At 37.1% G+C, this 24,326-nt stretch overlaps 1 protein-coding gene across 1 annotated transcript in view; it reads left to right on the top strand.

Annotated features, from left to right (window-relative positions):
- The window catches only part of PAWR (pro-apoptotic WT1 regulator), a 71,937-nt gene extending 48,802 nt beyond the window's left edge, over positions 1-23,135 (top strand). Inside the window, exons 3-6 of the mRNA XM_031589667.2 lie at positions 3,632-3,666; positions 12,200-12,347; positions 13,722-13,826; positions 18,481-23,135. Of these exons, the coding sequence (XP_031445527.1) occupies positions 3,632-3,666; positions 12,200-12,347; positions 13,722-13,826; positions 18,481-18,567 (375 nt within the window). The 3' untranslated portion in view covers positions 18,568-23,135. The remainder of the gene's footprint in view (positions 1-3,631; positions 3,667-12,199; positions 12,348-13,721; positions 13,827-18,480) is intronic.
- The last annotated feature ends 1,191 nt before the right edge of the window (positions 23,136-24,326 follow it).

Here is a 24,326-nt window from a genome sequence, read left to right as displayed (position 1 = left end):
AACTTGCTTCTTTAAGAAGCTTGGAAGCACCTTAGGGTGCTTCTAAAAGGAGTGATTTCAGTGGGGAAAAATGAATAGTGATGTCTTTTCCTCTGAGTGGTGAACTGGGGCTGTGTTCTGTGGAAAACTTCTAGAAATTCTGAAATTGTTTAGACTCAGGAATGAAAGGTAAATGATACCTTCATGACTCTTGCTTCCACAGGATGTTTTCTCATGAGGAATTTTGATGAGAGTGAAAAGTGTCATGTCTCATCTTCTTTTCTCCTGCTTTCACAGCTGTAGTCATTCCTGGTTTGCATTAGCACTGTGTTGCCTTTCAGTTATTCAGCACTCACATGTTATCTCACTGCTGTTTCAGTGGAGATGGTAGTGTACAACTGAACCTATGGAGAAAAGAGATGGAGTTAAGATGTGACTTCTGTAGGCTCATAGAGGAGATCTGAGGTAACTTGATAGGCCAGGTGGAGATAGAATCCACTTGTTCCTTCGTACATAAAGAAGCCCCAAAGTTCAGCAGCAGACCTGCTTTCTCCAGGCAGTGCAGTTGATCTGCCTGCATCTGGAGGAACATACAGGGCTTTTGTTTGGATTGAACATGAAAACCTAAATTGTTTTGATGGGTTTTTTTTTTTTTCAGTCAAAATGTTACCTTGAGTGTTGCAGGAATATCATTACATGGTCATAATGTGAGTTAACACCAGTGCAGTCAAGTTCTAATACACTGTACATACTATACATACTGGGGTTTATACCAGCGTACCCCAGCAGTCTATTTTAATCCAGGCAATTAGCTTTGATTGTGAAACTTTCAAGTAGTCTTTTAGGGGTTTGCAGTGAAACATTTTCATAGTCTGGTTGACTCCAGAGCTCGTACATGTTTTAAAGTAATGCTTGTTAATGCATTTTAACTAACAGATTTGGTTTAACCTCTGGAAATCTTTGTCAGACACTTGTAAACACAGACAACTCTATTTATTTAAGCCCTGATGACCAGCTTTCTTATGCACTCTGTGCACTGTTCACATGAAATGCCAAGATGAGCCAGGAAGGGAATTAGCAAAGTTGCTTACATCCTAGTTGAACAGAAATTCGATTGGCAGTAAGGGGTTTTATTAATGGAAATGGTCTCAGCTGCTATGTATGCTCCTACACGTGTGTGTAGGACACAGGCACCAAAATCCAGGGATATCTTTGTACAAGGGAATATTCTTCAATACAGTGCAGTGTTGTGCAAATTTTCCCTTTCTTTTGATTTTTGCCTTTTCTAGTACGTTCACCAGGGAGTATGGTCATAGCCTTAAGGCTTCAGCATCTTCCTAAAAAAAGAAGCTGTTTCAAAATGAAAATAAACAGAACTTGGCTGAATCTCCCCTGGCACAAGTTGAGGCTATTCCCTCTCATCCTATTGCTACTTACTTGGAAGAAGAGGCCGACCCCTACCTCACCACAACCTCCCTTCAGGTAGTTATAGAGAGATAAGGTCAGCCCTGAGCCTTCTTTTCTTTGGACTAAACAGTCCTAGCTCCCTCAGTCGCTCCAGACCCCTCACCAGCTTCACTGCCCTTCTCTGAACGTGCTCTGGGGGGGCCTCCATGTCATTCCTGTAGAGAGGGGTCCAAAACTGAGCACTGTACTTGAGGTGCAGCCTCACCAGGGCTGAATACAGAGAACTCTCTTTAGAGTCACAGCTGAGTCTGCCTCCATCATTTTCTTCGCCCCATCAGCTATTTATACACATGAACAAGATTGCTCCTGAGCCTTCTTCAGGCCAGGCATTCTTAGCACTCTCAGCCTCTCCTTGTATGTCTGGTGCTCCAAACCTTTGTTGCAGTCACTCCAGTACATCTTCCTTTTGCTGAGGAACCCAAATCTTGACCCAGCACTGCAGCTGTGGTCCCACTAGGGCTGAGCAGGGAGAGGGGAAGGATCACCTGCCTTGTTCTGCTGGCAGTTCCTGCTTCTTGATGCAGCCCAGGATCATGTTGCTCTTTCTTGCTGTAAGGACTCACTGCTGGTTTATGTGCCAGTTGGTGCCCACCAGGACTCCCAGGCCCTTTTCTGCAAAGCTGCTCCCTGGCCCATCAGGCACATCTTGATGCTTGGATTTATTCCTTCCCAGATGCAGTTTGCGTTTCCCTTTTTTGAACACCACGAGGTCTCTGTTAGTCCATTTCTCCAGCCTGCCAGGGTCCTTCTGTGTGGCAGTACAGCCTGCCCTTATAGAGGCAAAATTAGAGGCGTTGTTGTTTCATATCTGTAAATGGCAGCTTTTCAGATGCTATTATCAATCATAAGTTATCCTAGTTAAAACAGCAATGTTGCACCACTTTATGGGATTCTTTAAATAATTCCTGTTTTTTAACAGCTTTGTTCTGCTTATAGGTGGGAAAGTGTGGCATATATTGCAGAAGTTGAAAATGTTTTACAAATTGAAATGGACTTGAAGATCAAGTTTTGTTTCTGCAAAACACATTATTTACCAACTTTATTTTCTCTCATAAAATAACTCTCATTATCCTTGTTCTTAGCTAGTTTATTTTTACTTACAAAAACACCAGTACACTGATCACTGAAGGCAGTGTAATGATTCATAGAATTTTTGGAGTGGATGGAAATGTCTCCTGCATCTTATTTTGAAAACTCATTTCTACATTTCTCTGTAATTAGTGTCATAAACGGAGAGAATTTCATGCTCTGCCATTATTTTCCAGTAAAGGCAATTGTTCAGTTCATGAACTACTTAAATATTCTGACTTTTTACCTAATATTTACTGATGCTGGGGGGAGTTTTGTGTATGACTAATAAAATAATTGGTTCACATCCTTCTTACAACATTCTAAAAAATGTTTGTGGATTTACTGTCTAATCTGAGCTATCTTTTAACCAGCTGAAACATGTCTTAATTTTTCTATGTGATCAGCCAGTTCATAAACTGCAAGTGTAGCATTACGATGAAAATACATTGCTTCAGCTTTTCTATTTCTTATTTGTACGTTTGAGTGCACAAAAGAGCTGTGTCAAGACTTCTAGCCTACCTGTTTAACAGCAAATGCCAGGAGAATACCACTTCAGTGAGTCTGAGGTGAGCCAGGTTGCAGTACCTGGGTTAGCATGATGAGGGGCATACCTGTAGATAGTCAGCATTGCCCAGCTGGTAATGCAGTAAATTGATTTGAGTCTCAATCCTGTACTACTTGCCAGCTTCCATTTTTCTTCTGTTCAGAAGGACACCAGTGGTGCCAGGAAAATCAGAGCAGTTTTGCTCTGTTACTCCTATTAGCAAATAGCTTATTAACAGGTACCAAAATGCACAAGCATTTTCATACAGTAATTACAGTCACCATGTTCAGTGTTATGGTAATATTTGGGACACTGCAGGGCTTGGTGAGTGCATCACATTTTAAATTGTCATTAAGGCTTCAGAGCTGGTGTTGAAAAGCTATAGTACAGTGACAATAATCTCAGTATTCTGTGTCCTGACAGCAAAACAGTGCAAAACTGAGTTATACAGCAGCTGTTTCAGGCTCCTTCTCTTAACTGTAGGGTTTATTTTCTGTGGGGTGATAAAATATTATAGAAATACAAAAAATAAAACGGTACTGATGAGTTTTTGCTTTCTGTGTCTTTCAGGACTCCTCCAGGATGGTTTCAAGCAGATATAAAAGGTATGAGATCTTTGTACTCAACACACCTATTCACATACATAGTTGTCCCAGAAAGACTTTGGCCACCAAGTCAAACATGAGCTACCGATGAGCTCTTTCCACAAAAGATGCTGCATTAGGGAAAGTATAGACAACAGGCCAGGGGAAGTAATCCTGTCTGTTCAGTTTTGGTGAGGCCACACCTGGAGAGCTGTGTCCAGTTCTGGACGTATTGCTGAAGAGCTCAATGAAGGACCACCAAGATGATTTGAGACTAGAGTACCCCCTTATTATGGGACTGCTCTGCCTAGAGAAGAGTTATCTTGAGCATGTTTCATCAATGTCTATAAATACATGAAGATTGCAGAAAGGATGGAGCCAAACTCTTTTCAGTAGTGCCAATTGTTAGGACAAGATGCAGTGGGCACAAGCAGGAGCCTAGGAGGTTCCCTCTGAACACCAGTAAGCTCTTCTATGCTGTGTGGCTGATGGAGCACTGGCACAAATTGCCTCAGAGTGCCTGTGGGATCTTCTGCTTGTGTATCTTCAGAAGCTGCCTGAGTACGGTCCTGGACACTCTGCTCTGTGTGTCCCTGCTTAAACAGGGGTTGGAGCAGAATAAAAAGGGGTTGGAGCAGAAGGACCCAGTGGGCCCTGCCAACCTGAATCCTATTGTGAAAGCAGATGAAATACGCTGTTTTTTTGAAAGCATAGGGCATTATACTACTGCTGAAGACATAGCCTGATTTGGAGTAAGGACTGGAGTGATGCACCAAACTTACAAAACCCTCCCTGGTATATCACTATTTAAAAAAAAAAAAGAAAAAGAAAAACCTCAGCTAGTGTTTTATTGGGTGTTACTAGTGCCAAGCAGTTTTCCAAGGCAATATCTGAGTATTTCGGTCTACGCATAACCTAGGAGCCAGCAGCTTAACAGTTGAGTTATGAATCTGAAGTTCAATAGAGGTAATCTTGTTGCTTTCCACAGTACTACTGACAGTAATTTCTGTGATTTCATCATCTTAATATTTCATTTGCAGGAGATGCTGTTCACTTAGTGTGTCCTTTATGTTATTTGTTCATCTTTGAGACAAGTGTTACTCTTGTCATTTTTCCAGTTTATCAATCAGAAAAATATTACAGATGCTGATTCTGTATTGTACATTTTGTGAAATTTTTTGTCCATGTGCAGCGTATAGACATGGCTATCATATTTATTAAAAATGTAAAGGTAACATGGACTTTAGAACACTCAACTGAAGCAAGGCATTTTAATAAGTACATGTTTATTTTCACATATAAGTGTATTCTTTTATACATTCTTTATTCGTGTAAAATATGTGGATGGAGCTCCTTCAATTGTCTAGTGTTCACTGGTGTATTTTCCATCCCTCAAAATTACACACCTATTGTTTTATGCTTTAGGTTTCTTCTTGTGGTGCTTTCTTTTTATATTCAGGTTCCTGGATTTTGATAAACATGGCCAAATGGTGCTTTTTATTGTTTGAGGGTTTTTTTGAATCAGTTTGTTATAGCAGAATGGGTGGACTTATTTTCACAACGTTAATACCTATGAAATTTCATGATTTTTTTTATCAAGCACGTTTTAGTTGAATCTTCACTTTCTCTTCTTATTGTTCTTTGTATCTGATGGATACTTACTTGTGTGTCACGGTATTTGGTGGCTTTTTGCAAAGCTTTATCTTCACTCGATATTCACTTGCAAACAGTTGTGTCTAGGGTGAGAGAAGTTTGAGTAATCACACACATTTGTAACATACCTGAAAACAAACTAATTCTTCTGATTAACACTGCAAGAATAGAAGACTCTTGAGTTAGGAAATGCTAAAATAAGAAATGTTTGTGTAGTCTTTAGTCAGCTTTAGTTATGTAGAATGTGCATTCTTTGTTCGTGAACTTTGCCCCTCAAGACTTGCAATGCATTCAGGAGGAATCTAACTTGCTGTGAGCTGCTCTTTAATATTTTTTTTGTATGTTGCCATATATCTTTCTTGTTGTAGAATCTTCAAACCTCATGTTGAAAACAAAGAATTATTTTCCTGTGAAGTCATCACAGCACACAATACCCAAACATTGGTGGATTTTTATTCTAAAAGTAGGTCCATGAGATGTACAATAGTCAGTTCTTCACAGACAGAGGCTCAGTACTGGTTGTGTTAAGAGGTAAAAGTACCTATCTATTTTCTTCTGTATTCTAAAATTTCTCCCTCCTTAGTAATTTTTTGGTTAAAAGCACTTGAACAAGACATGTCTCCCAGTGGCTGCAGTGTAAAATCTTAAAGGAATTGGGACCAGCATCCTCTTCTCTTCTGACAGTATGTGGGTTGTTCTTGTCTTCCATTGTCTGCAATACAAGAATGTTCTAGAGAAAGCAGCCTGCTCACATTCACTGTGGTGTAGATCTCTGTTATGTTCAAAATGTAGCAGAAGTCCTTTGGAAACAGGAAGTTCAATTCTGTGATTATAATTATGAGCCGCTTCAAGTCCCAGATGTGTTCAACTTAATGGACTTTTAACAGTTCTGTTCATACTTAGATTTTCAAAGCGTATCAAGAGAGCAGCAAGTTATAACTTCTGGACAACCACTCTGAGATCCTATTTGAAGCTGTTCTTTGCACTGTTCTAACCGCAGGCAGTCAGTACTTCCTGGATGAGGAAGAGAGAAGCTGTGCTAGCAGACTTTTGCTGTCAGTTGCCTGTTAAAGTGGAAATGCAGTATTTTCTTAAAATCCCTGCTCTGTTCTAGACCCCCATGGGAAAAATGTATTATTTGTCAGAAAATTTCCAATCATTTTCCCCCATCTTTATTGTTCATAATCAGTTGCTTTCTCCCTCTTTCCCAGTTGTTCCTCACTAGAAGTGACATCTCAGCATTTTTGTTCACTTTACTCATTTCCATTTCCTGGCCCAGTTAGACAAAGACAGCCTTTTCCCTCTTCCCTCCTTTTCCTGCGTTCTCCTGTTAAACCATTAGGGTGCTAGACTTCTCTGTCTCCATCTTCTGGTCTCTAATCTTGGATTACCAATACCATCTCAGACTTCCAGTACGTTCCTTTTCCCTTCCCATGTAGCTGTTTTCAAGTCTACTAAAATACTCTTCTTTCTGGGCCTAAAAAGACAAGAGATGTGTCAGCTGCAGAGAAGGAAGGGTATGTGCTGGTCTATTCCGGTGGAGTTCCTGATCTCATCATTTGTTCTAGGGCTCAAGGAAGTGCACACATTTTACTACCTATTTAATCAGACAAACTGAGTACTTTGCCTTGTATGGATGCAGTGATACATGGTGAAACATTTATATGGTATTCCTGAGAAACCCATTTCACTGAGTGCCTCTTGATGGGAAGACATGTTTACAAATGAAGTCTGCTGGCTGTTCTGTTATTCTACTTATGTTCTGGCTGACTTGGACAAACTGAGCCTGTCTCCTTATACAATAAAGTAAATAAACGCTTGGGATGAGAATCTGTAACTGTAGTCTGTCTACTGAATTTGCTTTAAAATTTTCTACACTCCCACCCTGGAATTTTGTATTTGGGTTCCTTTGTAGTTGCATGAGTTAACCACAGAAAATATTTTCAGAATGAAGTGATGGTTTTGTTGTGATTTGGAGTGGTACTGTAGGATGTATTTAAAAATATGACCAGTATCTTCAGGATTGTGCTTACATGAAGGCTGTGGGACATGCTCCTGAACATATTGGAGAGTTATGACCAGTGGGCTGTGCTGATCATCAGCTACATGTGATTTAAATGTGCAGGTGTCCTTCTCTGGCCCATATCTATTTCTACATCTTTAGTTTTTCCCTAAGCTTTTCTTAACACAAAGTGCTTCATCTTGGTTATTCTAGCTACTGTTATTATAGCTGAGTATACCACTAGGAAAGGCCTTGTGTGTAGTTATTATAAACCAGGAGGAACACTGCATTAGTAAGCATAGTTTTCTGAGTCAGTTCTGACTGTATCGGGTCAAGGGAGGTGATCCTGTCCCTCTGTTCTGTAGTGCTGAGACCTCACCTGGAGTACTGCATCCAGATATGGAGTCCTCAGTACAGGAGAGACACAGACCCGTTGGAGCACAAAAACAATTAAAGGAATGGAACACCTCACTGTGAGGACAGGCTGAGACAGCTGGGGCTGTTCAGCCAGGAGAAGAGAAGGCTGCAAGGTGACCTGATAGCTGCCTGTCAGTATGCTTTCAAGAAGGAAGAGGACAGATCTTTGGCAGGGTCTGTTGTGATAGGGCAAGGGGAAATGGTTTCAAACTTAAAGAAGGTAGATTTAGGTTGGATGTAAGGAAAAAGTCTTTTACTTTGTGGGTGGTGAGGCACTGGCACAGGCTGCACACAGATATGGTGGATGCCTCATCCCTGGAGACATTCAAGGTCAGGCTGGACCACGCTCTGAGCAACCTGATCTACCTGTACATGTCTCTGTTCATTGCAGGGGATTTAAAGGTCCCCTCCAAATCTAAGATTCTATGAATGACAAAGTGTATTCTGTTTCTTGAAATATTGCAATCTACGTGTAAGCATGAATTATGTTTCTCTTGTATTCTGTGAATGAATAAGTTTGCAAGTAACAGCAAAGCAGTATGTGTATATGGATGTCAGATTTCTTTGAGAAATACAGAGGGCTTGTTTTAATGGCTTACTTTAAAGACTACCTGCCTGCTTTGGAGCGCTACTGAGCTTTCTTTTTAGACATATCTTAAATTAAAACTGAAACTTCGCAGAGTAGGGTTAAAAGTAATTCATAACTTTTGCATGGTTCATGCAGATAAGGCTGGATCAGTTTATAAAAAGAGATTAAAATCTCTTAGTGGTTCAGGGGTGTGTTCCCCTTATAAGTTTGTTTATTAGTGGAAATGAGTACAATATGGTGTGGCTTTATGACTATCAAGCAGATTTCAGAGGGCTTTTCTCCTTGCTTGGGGTTGTACTCCACGCTGACATGGAATCCAGTGGGTCCAGACCCTGCCCACTGATGTCTGCAGGCAGCATTGTGCTCTTATTCAGCAATCCTGCAAGAGATGGAAAATAGTGGAAGAGGTCACTCATTCCTAGATGGAGGTGCAGTGAAGGTGCAGATAAAGCCCTGCTGAAGTTCTCTTGTTCATTGTTTTCTGATTACTAAAAAGCTGAAACTACACTGAAAATGTAGTAACTCTAACAGTTCACGTGCTGCATGCTAACCTCGCTCTCTTTAACTGAGAAAGAACGCAGCTGGAACATGTTGTCCTAACAGTGTGCCCAGACTTGCCCTCTTGCCTGTACCTGGGAGCTTTATGGGCAGGCCCAGTCTGCTCGGGGGGCTCGCTCAGCTGTCTCACCCAGCTTGCCACATGTGGTGGGAGAGCTGCTGTACAGAAACCAGCTCTTAAACAGGCCGGGGGTAAGAGGGGTTATTGAGGTGCTTTTTTTGGCTGTGATAGCCCTCTTTTTGCTCAGATTGATGTTACAAAGCTGCTGAAACGCTTTGGGTTTGTTTTTACAGAAGCTTAGGATGGTCTGAGTCGATCACGCCACAGTTCCTCCCTGTCCCTGGGGCCTCAGGCAGCCGCTGTGGGTCAGGGTCAGGACTTTGCTGCTCTGTCACCTTCGGGCCAGGGCCAGGGAGGTGGCTGTGAGCGTGCAGCTGTAGAGGCCAGGCCTGCTCTTCTCTGGCTCAGCACTGATGGGCGCTGACATGGCCCCACAGGCCTGAGGAGCAGCAGTCCAAGGTCTCTCATTTTTCCAAAGAAGCTGTTAGCAGCTGGCTGGATTCCAAAGTGACACAGTTAATCGCAAATTTCCAAATGAAGTGCAGTTACAAGATGCTGGAAATAAAAGTAAATGTGTTATAGTTGAAATCAATGACATTTGGTTGTGACTAGGTGATATTAATTGGATGAAATTGCCATTTGGATGGTGCTTAAGGAAAATATTCAGAGAACCAAGATACATTGAAATAACAAGATTTATTCCACCTTTCTGCAATAATGCTATTAAAGCTGACCCTGTCTGAATAGCAGGTTTTATTTTCTTTTAAAGGAAATGGGTAGGATGCCATTCTAAAGCAGAGCTATTATTTCACATAAGACTTATCAGAAGCTGCAATGTGGGTCAATTTCTTTGCTGTTTTGTTACAACGAACAAAATAATGAACTTCATTTCTGTTACTTTCCTTGTGTAAGGTTATGGACTAACACCTTAAAATTTTAAGATTCCATTTCCTAGAAGTCTTTGTGATAACATTCTTTTCATATTGATACTGAAAAGGAATATGTTCGGTGGGGTCCACTCCCCAGTGAAATAAGCAAGGAAATTTTTAAGTGTGATTCAGGGAAAATGCAGAAAATGTCTTAATTTTTGGTATTAATGAAACCTTTCCTAGCTGGTTATTCTTTCTTTTAGCTTTCCTTTAGGAGCACCTGCCAACAGCACTTGCTGGAGTTGGGTTGAGATATTCCACTATTGTCAAAAGGGATCATTTCTGAGTGATGAAAAATTGAGTCTTATTTTCACGTGGTCTGTTCTTATGACATTGACAGCATGAAACAACACATCTTTCAAGTAGCTAAATAATCTAGAATTTATAGAGTTAAGCTAAAATATTTCTCTTATGTTGTGTTGCAACATGCGTATCCGGTCCTAGAAATGTTTTCAAAAAAAATCTTCTAGATGGAGAATAAACAGTGCTAAATATGGTAATAACATTAAGCTACAAAATTCCTTACAATTGTGTCAGTGTGCCTTGGAAACTTCACACGTACTGGAGCAAAGCAATATTTGTATCCACGAGAAGACATTCTTTTGCCAGATATGCCTGCTTTTGATTTGCACTGAATCCATCTAGATTTGCACGTTGTCAGCAGGGGTTTTCTAGAGTTGTGAAATGCAAAACTGTTAAACAAAAATATTAATCATATAATTCCTATGTTTTAAAGGAGATGTTGTAAGGATATTTGAGGTGCTTTTATTCTTTCCATGAACTAGAAATGATAATCAGTTAAGATTCCATTGCAGTGCTTTTTAAGGAATAGATACATGATCTGAAGCAGAAAACTCACCACCTTTTAGTCTATTTATCACTTCAAATGATAAATAGGCTAAAAAATACATATATTTTTAATCAGAAGAGCATCACTCCAAATATTTTGTGCTGTTTTTTTCCTGTGGTGCTTGTAAACTGTTGTACTTGATCTGGCTGGAATGCAGCTGACTTTCTTCATAGCAGTCAGTATGGCACTGTGTTTCTTCCATGAATGAAGATTGAGAGAGTTGGGCTTGTTCAGAAAAAAAGCTGGGGAGACCTTGTTGCAATATTTTGATATACAAAGGGAAAAAGACCTTTTTGCCATTGTCTGTGCTAGACGGGATAAAGGGCAACCATCTTAAACTGAAAGAGGATAGGTTTAGATTGGATACACAGAAGGAAATTTTCACTCTGAAGGTAGTAAGGCAATGGCAAAGGCTGCCCAGAGAAGTTGTGTGTGCTCCATACCTAGAGGTCTTCGAGGCCAGGTTGGGTGGGACTTTGGGTAACTTGATCCTAGTGAAAGATGTCTCTTGCTGTAGATGGTCTTTGGTTTCTTCCAATCCAAACCAGTAAGTGCACAGTATTAAGAGCTTTTCTCCTCTACCTTCACTTCCACCACACGGGCATGAGGTTGAGAGTGGACGTGGATGGGACATTCTTATCATACAGTGTCTTGCTCAGTGATCAAATCGGAGTAGCAGAAAAAGAACTGCTGGGGGTTTGTGTTGTCCTCCAAAGCAGGCTTGGCACTTGTCAGCATAATGAGTGTGAGATTGATGAGTGATTGCCTTTGCACTGCTTGGTTTTTTTCCCCCCTCCATCTTGACTTCAGGTGCTTAGCTGCTGGCTGGGTTACCCCACCACACCTGGCTTTGCTCAAGTCCTGTTGAGCTGGTTTGTTTGTTTGTTTGTTTTCAAAGGTTTAATGAAAAATATATAAATTGCCACTAAAAAAAAAGAAGCAAGTCAGTACCCTCTCATGAATTCTTAAAGAGTACTAAACAGCTATTTGCTGTAGCAATGAGAATTTTCCAAATGTCTTGCTTTAAGGATTCAGGCTATATGCCTCCTGAGTTTTTAACTGAAATAATTTTGGGGCAAACAAGTTCCATTTCACAGGAATACAGTTTTAGAAAAGATCAAAAAGTTCTCTTCAGTAAATTCGTATTTGCTGCTTAAATTACCCTGCTTAGAGAAGAAGATATTGCATAGCGATCAACTCAGACAGACTACTATAAAATGTTAATCTAAGAAAGTTATGAACTACAGCATTTTACGATAAGGAGATCCACCCTGGTTTCTTAATACAGATTGTATCTTGAGACAGTCTTGTGCATGATTCCCTGAGGCAGTGAAGTTAGTTAGTTCTCAGCAACACAAAGCTGTGAAAGCTGTGCTCTGCATTTTCTTGTACTGACCTCTTAAGTGCTTTGGAAAGCACTCTGTTGTTGTTGTTTCTACCTTTTCCATTTTGTTAAATCTGTAAATAAGTGTCTGCTTTGCTCTGTGCCTTTTAGTACAGGTAATGCTCCAGAAGATGATGCTCTAAATAGATATTCCCGAACAGAGAGGACAACTTACAGCAGATACAGCAGGGATGCAAACTCTTCTGGGAGTTCTGTACCAAGTAATGCTTTGGAAAAGAGAATTGAGGAACTTGAAAGGGTGAGTACCAACTAATGTCTGCATGGTATACATCTGAAATAAAGTACCTTTGAAACCCTGTGGGGAAATCAGTAGTGAATTAATACAGAAATGATGATTGATGCTTGAAGTGCAGCTGCTTACATCTACAAATATATGTAAAGAAGCAAGCAGACAGAAAGAATGTGAGCTTTCTAACCATCATAAACGTTTTGTTTTCATTTGGCTTGGAAGTACAAAATAGCTGAGGTAAAGATAATACAGCGAGAGCTGGCTGTGCTGTGTGTATTTGTCGTATGCACCTCGTGACACACAGATGTGGGGCAAATGACCCAGGGGGAGATGGGGCTCACTGGCTGGTCAGAAAATAAGCAATGTTCTATCTGATTTACTTCTTATTTTGGATTTTATCATGTACTGAAGTGGTATAAAATTTAATTATTACCTTGTTGTTCACTGAATTGTTAGGCATCTAAAATATATTTCAAACAAAGTTTTCTTTATTCCAGACATTTTTAGTACAAACATTTTTGAAATAACAATATTAAAGCTGTGTTTTTCACTTAAAACATTTTTTGGCTAAGTATGTCATCTGTGTAACATATTATGAGCTTCTGTTTCTTCTTCTGAAGTGTATTTTTCTGAGTAACTAGCTAAATTTTTTTGAATTTGTATGGATGAAGTTGTTATGGCCTGCCCTGCAGAAGTTGACTGAGTAAATTTGAATAAGCTTTTAGGTTTTTTTTTTTTTTTTTTTTTTTTAATGAGGAAAATGTAAAACTTGCTTTTTTTTTTTTCTTTAAGACTTAGGGAAGCCAGATTTGGGTGAAATTTGCTATAATCTTCCAAATTCAAATAATTTTTCTTCTAAAACAATTCAGTTACAAATAACAGAAAATAGAGGAAGATTTAAAGATTGCTTTTCAGAGTCCCAAACTCTGATTTGGTGAATTTCTGATGGACATTTTCATTTTTTTCTTATTCAAGCCCCCATATCTCATGAGGTCTTCTTTTCCACATTAACTAGTATTAAACAAAATTGAAAGGAAAAAATATATATAAAATGTGGAAACTGAGACCTTACATTAACATATTTGTCTCTTAGACTCCCATCCAATTTTGGACTTGTGTAAGTGAAATATTAATTAAGCATCTCTGGAATAGGAGATATCACACAAGTTTGATGTGAGTAAAATACTTTCTTAGATTCATTAGCTCCTTGCAATGTAAAGGCTTGAAGGCTTTTGGGTTTGACTTGCTGTAGAAGCAGAATTACAGGTATTTGTGTGGTTTATGTCTTTGTGCATGTAGTGAGGGTGTGCTATTTTAATGACAATGAAATAAAACTGTCTTTAAAACAATTACCTTTGACACCAGTGTGTATTCTATTTTTAGGAACTTGCAAAGGAGAGACAGGAAAATGTAAGATTAATGAAGATGACACAGGATAAAGAGGAAGTAATTGGAAAACTGAAGGAAGAAATTGATTTATTAAACAGAGTAAGTACATAGTGTTTTATAAACGGGATAAAAACCTCTGCATTCTCAGTGCTTTTCTTCAGGTTCTCATAACCCCTTGGCAAAGTCACAAGAGAATTAAGGAATTAAGTGATTTTGGTTTTTTGTTCGTTTCTGTATCTGTGTAACTTTTCAAGAGGCATGTTAATAAGTTATATTTTCCAGGTGGCTTCTGTTTGTCATCATTAACTTCCAGAACTTTTTAACTGTTGAGATACTTCTTATTGCTGTTTTGTTGTTCTTGTTTGTTGTACAATGAGATTACAAAAGCATGTGTTCTTTACTGCCTCTTCCTTTCAAATTCAGTACACAGCATAGCAGGAATTAATGAAGTTTGGGGTTCAACAGTTTTCTCAGTAAATTGTTCCAAGGCTCATGTCAGGAAAAGCAATGATAGCTTTAATTTATTTGTAGTCAGTCCTAATCTACTAAGGTACTGTTATTAGTAGGTAATCTTAGACAGATTTGGGAGTGTGTAACTATTAATATTCTGACCCATATTGTCATACTTTTTGTTTTTGATCCCAAAATAAAGGCTTAACAAGACAAAGGGCAGGAGACTTGGGTTATCTATGCTCAGTGCAGGATGTGAAGGCATGAGAAGAGGTTTAGGAGAACAAGGCTCACTTAGGAATGGGGCAGAGTAAGAAATTTTTGAAGTTAGTGTAAAATACCAATTTTAACAAGTCCCAGTTTAAAGGATGAACTGGGAACTGTTTCCTAGAATAGATTGGCGACCTTGTCTCAAATGTTTCAATTGATGTGCAGAGCCTGGATGTACTTGGGAAGTATGCTTCTGCTATTTATGCTCTAACTTTATGGGATAGAGAGATACAGATCTTCCCATTAAATTTAAACAAAATGGCCTCGGTGAATTCAGCATTAAAGGAGGCAATAATTTCATGTGCCTTGTGGTAGATTTTGATTTTGTGGTATTTGTTTGTAACAGTGGAGATCAACATACACAAAAGATAGAAAATTAATCTACAGGATTAAACCAGCTGTTATTTCTTTTTATAAAGAAAGATGGAATGTACAGACTTAACGAAATATTGTCTGTTTTGGAGAGATTTGTGATTTAATTGAGGAATTGGTCTTCATGCCATTTTTACATCTGACAAGGAATCTTTCACATCTAAGCTGACCTCTTCAATATTACTCGAGGAATCTGTTCACTCCTATGTAATGGGGAGCAAAGCTACTTCATACTGCTGATCACGTCTGATTTCCTGTCTCAGAGATCAGAAAGCAAAAAACACAGAAGTACCCGAATCACTGCATGCCTGTGTTTTAAGACCTGTTTTGACACTTTCTAAGGCAGAAACAATGATTTTTTTTTTCCTACTGTATTTGAAGGATGATGTCTTAAACCCATAAAGTGTCTGATTAGATAGTAAAGTCAAATAGGCCTTGTGTACTGCCTGCATTTAAGTATGATGGCAATTTCTGTTTGTTGTGTGGAAAAAAATCAAAATATAGTAATTCCAGAAACCTTCTTAGTACAGAACAACTAAAACTGCATTGTTCAATGAGAGATATATACATGGAACTCCCTAGATAGTCTCCATTAAATGCAGGAGATAATATATATTTTTTTTTTCTCCACCAGCACAGCATTTATCGTAGCTATAACGTTATGTATTAGCTTTATTGCAGTGCAGCTATTAATGTTTGAATCCCACAGGTTTTTCTTAACATTGAAATAGCTGCCTTTTGACTTTCTGACCATCTTATTGATTTGTTTTACAAAAATTGAAGCCAACGTGTGTCAAGTGATACCTCCATTAAAGCAGTTACAATTTCTTTTTTAATAGCTTTTGGATTTTTCAATGCTTTTATATTAGCTATTCATGTGAATTTAGAAAAAGGAAAGCTTTAGAATAGTGAAAAAAAAAAGTTACAGAAGTATTACATCATTCCCATGATGGAAGGGCATGAAAGTTAATGTGGCAGTCATATTTGCCTAAGGCTTATGTTTGCAACTGTGATCATGAGAGTCAGCACTTAAACATACATCTGTTCTTCATAGAACATTGCTCTGTAGACCTGGCATCAGGATCACACGCTTTACGTGGAGGATAAGAGAAGCCCTGATGACTTAGTGAGCTTATGCAGTGATCTTTTTAAAAGGTTTTGCTTGTAAAGAACCTAAATGGAGGTCTTGAAATTTGACCATCTATGCATCTTTCCTGTTAATCAAAAAATGCTGTTATTGCATGTTAGATTGCAATGACGTGGAAAGAATTTCAAGTCAGATAGCCTAAATGCCATTTTATTGCCTAGCTTCCTGACTTCTCAGCCCTCATGTTTAGAGAAATGCTCTTTCTAGAAGTTTTGGTCAGTTTGTGACCGCAGATGCATCCTTCATTGGCAGAGACTTTGTGTTACACTTGAAAAGCTATTTTTACAAGAATCCTGAAAACTTGTTGGAAGACTTTTTTTCTCTTTTTAAGTAAATACATTAATTTAATGTGAAAATATGATTATACTGAGAACAGTCAGTACAAACATGCTTAAAGAATGCTAGCTGCATTTATATTGAGAACCAGAGAAGTCTTTCTGCTGTAAATAACATCTTTTCATTCCAGTAGATTAACTACTAAAGTATGTCTGCCACCTTTTTATAAGGAAGGAGTAATTACTTCATAAGCACCTCAAGGGAAAGGCATCTCAGGATACTTATGTTAAACATTTGTACACTAAGTTCAGCTGTCAATTAGTTTACACTTAATCATTTCTGGTCTTACTGTCACTATAGTTAAACATATGTTTGGATATAGTCTGTGAGTGAGAATTCACAGTCCAGCTAGTGTCAGTGCAGTGCAGTTATTGGTTCCTTCTGTAGACCAGGCTTTCCTACTATTGCATCTTATTTACTAATAAATGTAAATTATTAGCATTGCAGTTATTAATTTTGAATAAGAAGCCTTAAATTACAGAGCAGCATAAACCACTTTCTTCTCTCAGTCCACTATTTCCTTAGATACTTAAACTGATTTAGTTATTTTTCCTGGATCACATTCAAGAACGTCTTTGAAATGTTATTTTATCATCATAAAATTTCAAAAACTATTTATATTCCATTTGGAGTAAATAACAGGTATTTTTATATAGAAGGCTGGTAGGTAAGCTTTAATTGAGCTACCTAATGGCTCTGTTAAAAGCATGGTCAATCACAATATTATATTCACTGATCTAGAAAGTACAGTTGTATTGATAATAGTATTTTCCCTCCCACCTTATTATTTATCTGCACAAGGGATAAAACAAATTGTGTTTTCTAAAATGACATAATAAACTGTATTTACAGTAGCTGCTTATCAAAACTTTTGCACGTGTAGATGTTTAACACTTGCACATGTTACAGCACTGCTTTTCCAGGAAGTCATTCCTGTGTGACACAGTATTACCTCTGTTAATACAAAGAGGAATTTCTGCTAGTAATTTTCTATTCCAGACTACAAAAACAAAAGATTAATTGCAAAGGTATTGGATTTGGGCTTGGCAAATTGAAGAGGCTTTTAAAAATCACAGAACTGATTAACACAGAGTCTCTAGAATGCACTTCTGGAGTGATCCCACTGAAAAAAGATAAAGAAAATACGTTCCTTATGTTAAACAGCACTTAACAACTGAAAGAAATAAGAGAAGAACATCTTTTCTCTATTACTGTTTTATGTTTAATCTAGCCTGACAACACCAGGGATTTGCAGAAAGATCAGAGGACATCTAATAGCTGATCAGAGTCCTGGTTCTTCCTCCTTTTGCCCGCCTTTCATTTTTCTTCTCAAAGTCCTGTCCCTGATGTCACTATGTCCTCTTTTTTTTTTTTTTTTGTTCTTATTCTGTTTGTTCCTTCTTGTTTGTACAATACAATTATTTTTACTGAACCAATGCTAACAGCAACAGCCAGCTTCATTGTTTTCTCATTATAAAGACCTGGGAGAATTTGATAGGAAATCAAGTACTGAGATTGGAAACTAGTTAAATACAGTCAGTGATGGAAGGGGGATGAACACTTGTGGTAGGAGCAATCTATTTTGAGGATACATTTTTAGTGTATCCTTTCTTTCTGTAGTACCCTTTCTTTCAGTAGGAATTTAGGTAGAAGTTATGATATACCTTTTAATTTTTTGTTTTTTATTTTTTTCCACAGAAAATGAAAAAAAAAATAGCCAGGTGGTTCTTTTCCTGAAATAAAAAACACAACAAGGATGCTTACTTAAAATATACAAACTGACTTTACTGCAGTAATAGCCAGCAATGTGTACATAAGCATGTGGGATATACAAGCACAGTGTAGGGAGCAGGGGTTGCAGCTAATGTATAAACTCCATGCCAAGTAATCACACCCTTCTATTTTGATTTCCTGTTGCATTAATTCGTGCTATAGCTTCAGTTCTGCTCATACATTCCCATTTCAGTGTACTTGTTGTATATGTGAATGTAACTCTAATGTTTTTTAATTACTGTAACTCTTGGAAAAATGATGAGTTTAACAGATTGAATTACAGTGACACTAATTCATCCCAAACCCAACTTCTTGACTTTAGAGCTAAGATGTGAAATTCCTGCTGCTGCTAATTGTGAGTTTGTGTTTATGTCCACAGAAATGTTTCTCATTTTTCTTTCACAGGACCTAGATGATATAGAAGATGAAAATGAACAATTGAAACAAGAAAATAAAACCCTCTTAAAAATTGTTGGACAGCTGACAAGGTAGAAGATTCAAGCCTCAATGAGGAAAGATTTAAAAACTACTGATTGAATGTTAAGGTCAATATAGTAATACTTCCTGTGTTGCAGTATGTTATAATAACTGTCTTTATATTTATTGTTAGGAAACCAGATGAATGTTTATTTTCGTAGTACTTTCTTCTTGCAATGGATGGCATCAAAACTGGGGTTATATCTTTAGCTTTCATTTCATGGAAGAATGATGAAATTTTTGTCATATTACAAAATCCTAAATTCAGAAATTTGGGGGTTTTCTATCTTCAGATTACATCAGGATATATTAGGGTAGTTTAAAACTCATAGCACCAAGATCACTTTCAGTCCATGTGGGTGTATATTTTTGAAACGAATGAAAGCAATACAAAGAAGCTTTGTTTACACAGATCCAAAATATATTTTTTGTGAATTATTTCCTTTTTCGTTTCAGCAGCTGTAAAGTGGATGCCTTATTACTGATGTATAACATTTTGCAGATTGATTACTTGCTCTAAAAGCTCTTGTAATGTTGAGAGTTTTTTTTTACTGTATCTGAAAGACTGACAGTAATAGAGTAGTAGCGATATTTTTCTGTATAGCAGTATTTTGTCAGGAGGGGGAGTTTTTATTAATAAAATAAATCACCTGTGGTATCAGCATTAATGAGTTCTTAGAATCACGTTGAAGTTGTGCACTGCAGTTTATTTTAAAGCTTTTGCTTTAGCAATGAAATGCAATTTTGCTATCAACCAGTAAATTTGTGTGCTGTGAGAATACAAACAAAGCCTGGAGCTTTCATCTTCGCAAAGACACTTCTGCAATGCATTGCTGTTTAAAAGCTGTTGTTTTAAGATTTGTAGTGATCATAACCAATGTGAGGTTTGCAATGTTTCCATTTTTAAGCTGGGTCAGATTTTTTGCATGTATGTAAGAAAGTAGAGAGGAATACAAGTGGTTTGCGGCCTTTTGAGACATCGAACGGTTTTATAAAAAAAACCTTTTATACTTGATTTTAAACTAACAAAGCGTTTAAGAAGTGCCTGTTTAAATGTTACAATCTGCTTATGACTGCATACTGATTCTTCTATAATATGACAGTAAATTTTCACTTGATATAAAACGCAGATTTAATTAATAGTTTACTTCTTAAAATGCCTTTTAGGCTGAAATTTGATGTACTTTATTTCACTTTAATACAACATCTATTTCATTCGTAATCAGAATTAATATATTTCATTTGAGTCAGAAGACCTGAATGAAAAGCATTTCAAAGAGTCCAGGCTTTTTCTTGCCAATTTTGAAGTTTGGTGCATGCACGTAGCTTTTGTTACATTAAAACTTAAAGGCAACTTTAATATATATCAGATTTGCCAATTGTTTCCATGCAATATACTTAATGGCTGGAAGAGATTCTTGAACTTCAAATTCAGGAATTACTGTTATGCCTTGGATTGTTTTGACTACAGAATTTTACATTTGTGTAATCTAATGAGGAAGAACTTTTTGGAACTTTAAAGGATTTTTCAAGAAGTATTTTTGAAGATATTCCAGGTTGCCTTCAAGTTTTTCTTCATAAAGGAAGAGATATCCCATGGGACAGAATTTAAAACGTTACCTCAAGTTTTTGAATGGAATGGAGGGGGGAGGTGTATTGGCCCTCTAAACTATGATATTCAGCAGTGAATATCTGTCTTAATATTAGCCAAACAGTAAGAAGTCCCTTCGTTTATCACTTCCATAAAGTTAATTGAAAGTCATATAATCATTTGAGTTGTATGCCTTCTGAATAAATACAAAACTTTCTCTGGAAGAATATTGGATTTCCTTCTGTGCGTGCTGAGTAGGAAATACATATACAGGTCTAAGATGTGGGATGTGAAGCTCATTGAAAAATTTCTGAGGTCTTAATTCAGAAAGATAGATAGTAATCTGAAGTTGTAAATCAGGTGTTTCATAAGCTGTATGTCACATACATTTTAAACCAAAGAAGAATGATGACGAAGAATACAAACAAGAATTGTCGTCAGATTTACCTCTTTTTGGTTTGCATGTGTATTGAATAAAACTTAGCAGCAGAAACCCCAAAATTAGTATTTCTTTTTTTAATCTGGACACGCAGTTGTGATGATACTATTTGGCTGAAGACCTATGATACCATACCTTGAAGGGGCAAAGGAAGTTTCCAAATGTTTGGAAACAGTAGTCCTTCAGGCAGAAAGTGTGAACAATGGAACTGTTGAGAATTCACACCTAAAGTTACTTCAGAACATTATTGTTTGATTTGTATACAGATGTTCTGTATACAAATATAAAATGCTTCATCGTACTAAAAATACCCACAAATTGTATCTTTAATCATAACATTTATGCTGACCTTTGTGAAGAGTTGATGGCTTTTTGAAAAGCCTGTTTCAATAATAATTTCTTACTGCTTATGTTATCAGTCTCTTGGGAGTTTACTAGACTCTAGAATAATGGTATATTACTTAGAATGTTATTAATCACCTAGTCATTGCTTGCCATTATAGTTTTATTTCAGTAGGGTGTCTTTAAAATCAAGCTCAACCATAGAATAAGTTTTTCTCCTAGGTGATTCAGATATGTTAACTTAGCTACTTTGCCAGCAATTCAGTAACGAGTGTCCCCACGCTCTCCAAACCAACATCTCAGTTGTTCTCAGCTGACACACTGCTGCAAGTGGGAACCATCTCAAGTGGGAAGGCCGTATGATTCCTGGATCATACCCGGGCTAAATTAACATACCTAGTGTAAGTTAGAGCTTTTTTTGGAAGGGGGCATTACTATGCAATATTTACTGGATGGATGACTTTCTTGGAGATTTCTGAACTTTCTTATCTTATAACTTGTACCAGACTTGCCTAGGTCACAAGCATCTGTGTTTCCAGGTATACTTGAGTCATCTAGGAAATTGAAACAGAAAGAAATCCCTGTTGACTAAAGCAAATGACAGAAAATGTTTTAATAACAAACAGCACACAATACCTGTTTAAAAAACACAAAATTATACTCTTTTTATGGTCATCTACTGTTGTATAGAAGACAGACAAGGAAATTCAACACTGTGCATCTTTTCAGTTTAAAATAATTAAGTAGCCATGTTTAAGTGCAGTGTTACTTGTTATATATATTAACCAAAAGAGTACAATTTTTGCAAATGAGTGGTTTTTCTCTGTCTTAAAACCAAAAATTTTGTGCTAATAACCTGATTTGTATTTACATGTTCTGAGTTTAATATATTTCTCTTGGCTCTGAATTTGATTGAAAAAAAGAGGTTTAAGAGAAACGAATGAGGGAATTTCAAGGTAGGAAGCAGAACCTAATGATTTGGTGTTTTATTATTCAGCTGTACTGAGAATCAGCTGTGGGAGGACCTGTGATTGGCATAAGCATTACAAAGAGAGACAGGAATTTAAGTACATTGGAAAAGGAGGGATTAATCTGCATCAAAGTTTTTTTCTGTGTGTCAGGTAATATTACAACTTGGAAACTTGCTACTGTTAGATCAGAAGGAATACTGGAGATCAAATTACTTTTTAACCCATTGCTAGGAGGGCAGAGTTACACTGACTTCAGGTATTTCATATCTTTCTGTAAGTTTTTTGTGTCTATTTCCAGCTTGAATTCAAACAAATCAGTATTAGTAGCCCAGAGGAGGGCTAATTATTGGTGAAACAGACTATACACACATATGACTGGTCAGTATTTCTTGAGTTTAAACCCTTTTTGAAGATGTCAGTTCAGTTCATCCATTTTCATCAGTATTAACCATCGTAAACATCTGTCAGTTGTAGTAACAGCCATTTTAGTAAGAAACAGCCATTGCAAGCCATGACTTACACATGTACAATAAAATAAATCTGTGCTACTTCCTTAGTTCTGAGACAAAGGAGCTAAGACTATATTTTAAAAATCTATTAAGACAAGCAAGAAAATGAGTTCTACATCTTGTCTCATAATGTGATATGGATCCTCTTTGCTGACAGTTCACTACAGATCTGTTCCAAATCAATCATTCCAGTTTCAGTACCTCCATATGGAGCATTTCTGCTTATGTTATTAAGCATTTCTGTGTCATATATCCAGGATATAAAGGACTTTGATATCTGCTTTATATACCATTCCTGATCTTCAAAGTACGGTGACTTACTGTATTATTCTCCACCTGCCATTTTTCCTTGTACTGCAGCAGGTGTACATTACACTGTTAATTTAATCCTTTTGTTTTTATTTCTGGATTTGTGGTGTAACTTTTCTCGTTCGAGGTTTTGGCTAGTTGTAATTTTCCTGTTCTGAAAAAATTGTGGTAGTTGACTTTTCCTCTGAAAAATCTCATAATGCAGAGTCATTTTTATAAATATCCTTTTTATGCATTTAAGAAGTTGAAGCACCATTAAATACCTGAACACCCGTTTTAGTTTTGAACACTGACTAGTTGTAATATCTGTGGTATCAGATGAAATTTGATGTTGAGATTTACTATTGCAGGTAAAAGATATGCATTTAATCTAACAATAAAGACTGTGTGCCTTTGTCCAAATAAAAGAAAATTCTTTTTAATCCTGGCTGACTATTTATTGTGTTTACAGGAGAATTAATGTTAACCTGACTGAAATTCTAACTGAATTTGTCATCAATATTGAGAAGCACCCAAACTGAGGATTTTTTCTAACATTCAGATGAAAGTGTGCATGTCTACACACATGAGAAAAATCTGTGTGTTTTTACTGTACTAACTTTCTGCTCTCACTCTGCCTTCAGGAATGTAGTGAGTGCATCCTACAGTTAATTAGACAGACCTGACTTTTTCCCATGCTTCAGAATTTAAGTTCAGTTTATCCCAGGAAAAGTTTATGATGCTGCTTCTGTAGAAACAAACTGAATTGATTTCACAATAGATTTAATTTCTATTTGAATGTTCAACTTCTTGTTGACTTGTTCAACTTGTTCAACTTCTTCACAGGCAGAATCATTAAACACAACCTCCTTCTTATTCCTTGTTATAGAAAGGTAAGAGGTGACTAGTACTATGTATCACCAGTGAACATTGAGTAGATAAATATATATATGTATATTACATTACAGCTTATTCTTAAAGTTTATAATGTTACCTGACCAAAAAAAAAAGAAAAAAAAGAAAAAACAACAACCTAAAACTAGAAGCATAAACAATAAGCATTGGCAATAATTGTGTAGGTCCTTGAATAGGAGTTGCCATCTTAGGAGATTTTAACATCCGTGTCTTTTAGGTATTTCTTACATTATAAAGCTTGATTACAGATAGTAAGAGATAAAACCTGTAATTATAGATTACAAACATGGGTATCAATTTGTTATGAGAACTGGAATTCCTTTGAAAGGAGGTAATGAAAATGTACACACATTGGTGCTAATTCTCTGCCTTTTTTTTCTTGTAAACAGAAGATGGTCATGTTTTGAAATTAATCTGCTTATTGGTGACTTCATGTTATAACTAAGAAGTGTCTGAGCTCTGTGAAACAGCAGAAGGACACACTTACTATGTAGTGACAGCACAAATGAAAACTCTTCTTTGTACCAGAATATCTTCCAAAACCCAAAGCATAATTATAAAGAAAAATGGTGGTTTTTTTCATGCATGAGATTGTATATCAGAAAGGTGCAGCCTGATAATTGGCATCTTGGCACAAGCTCCATAAGGATTTATCTCTGGAAGTCAGGTTTTGTAGACCAAGAACGTGTGGAATGAAACTTTTTTTTTTTCCCCCCTCT

Source organism: Phasianus colchicus, chromosome 1 (genome assembly GCF_987193195.1).
Source record: "Phasianus colchicus chromosome 1, bPhaCol1.hap1.1, whole genome shotgun sequence".
In the NCBI taxonomy this organism is placed as follows: Eukaryota; Metazoa; Chordata; class Aves; order Galliformes; family Phasianidae; genus Phasianus; species Phasianus colchicus.
The sequence above is the reverse complement of the archived record's forward strand: the minus strand, read 5'-3'. Positions and strand labels throughout refer to the sequence as shown.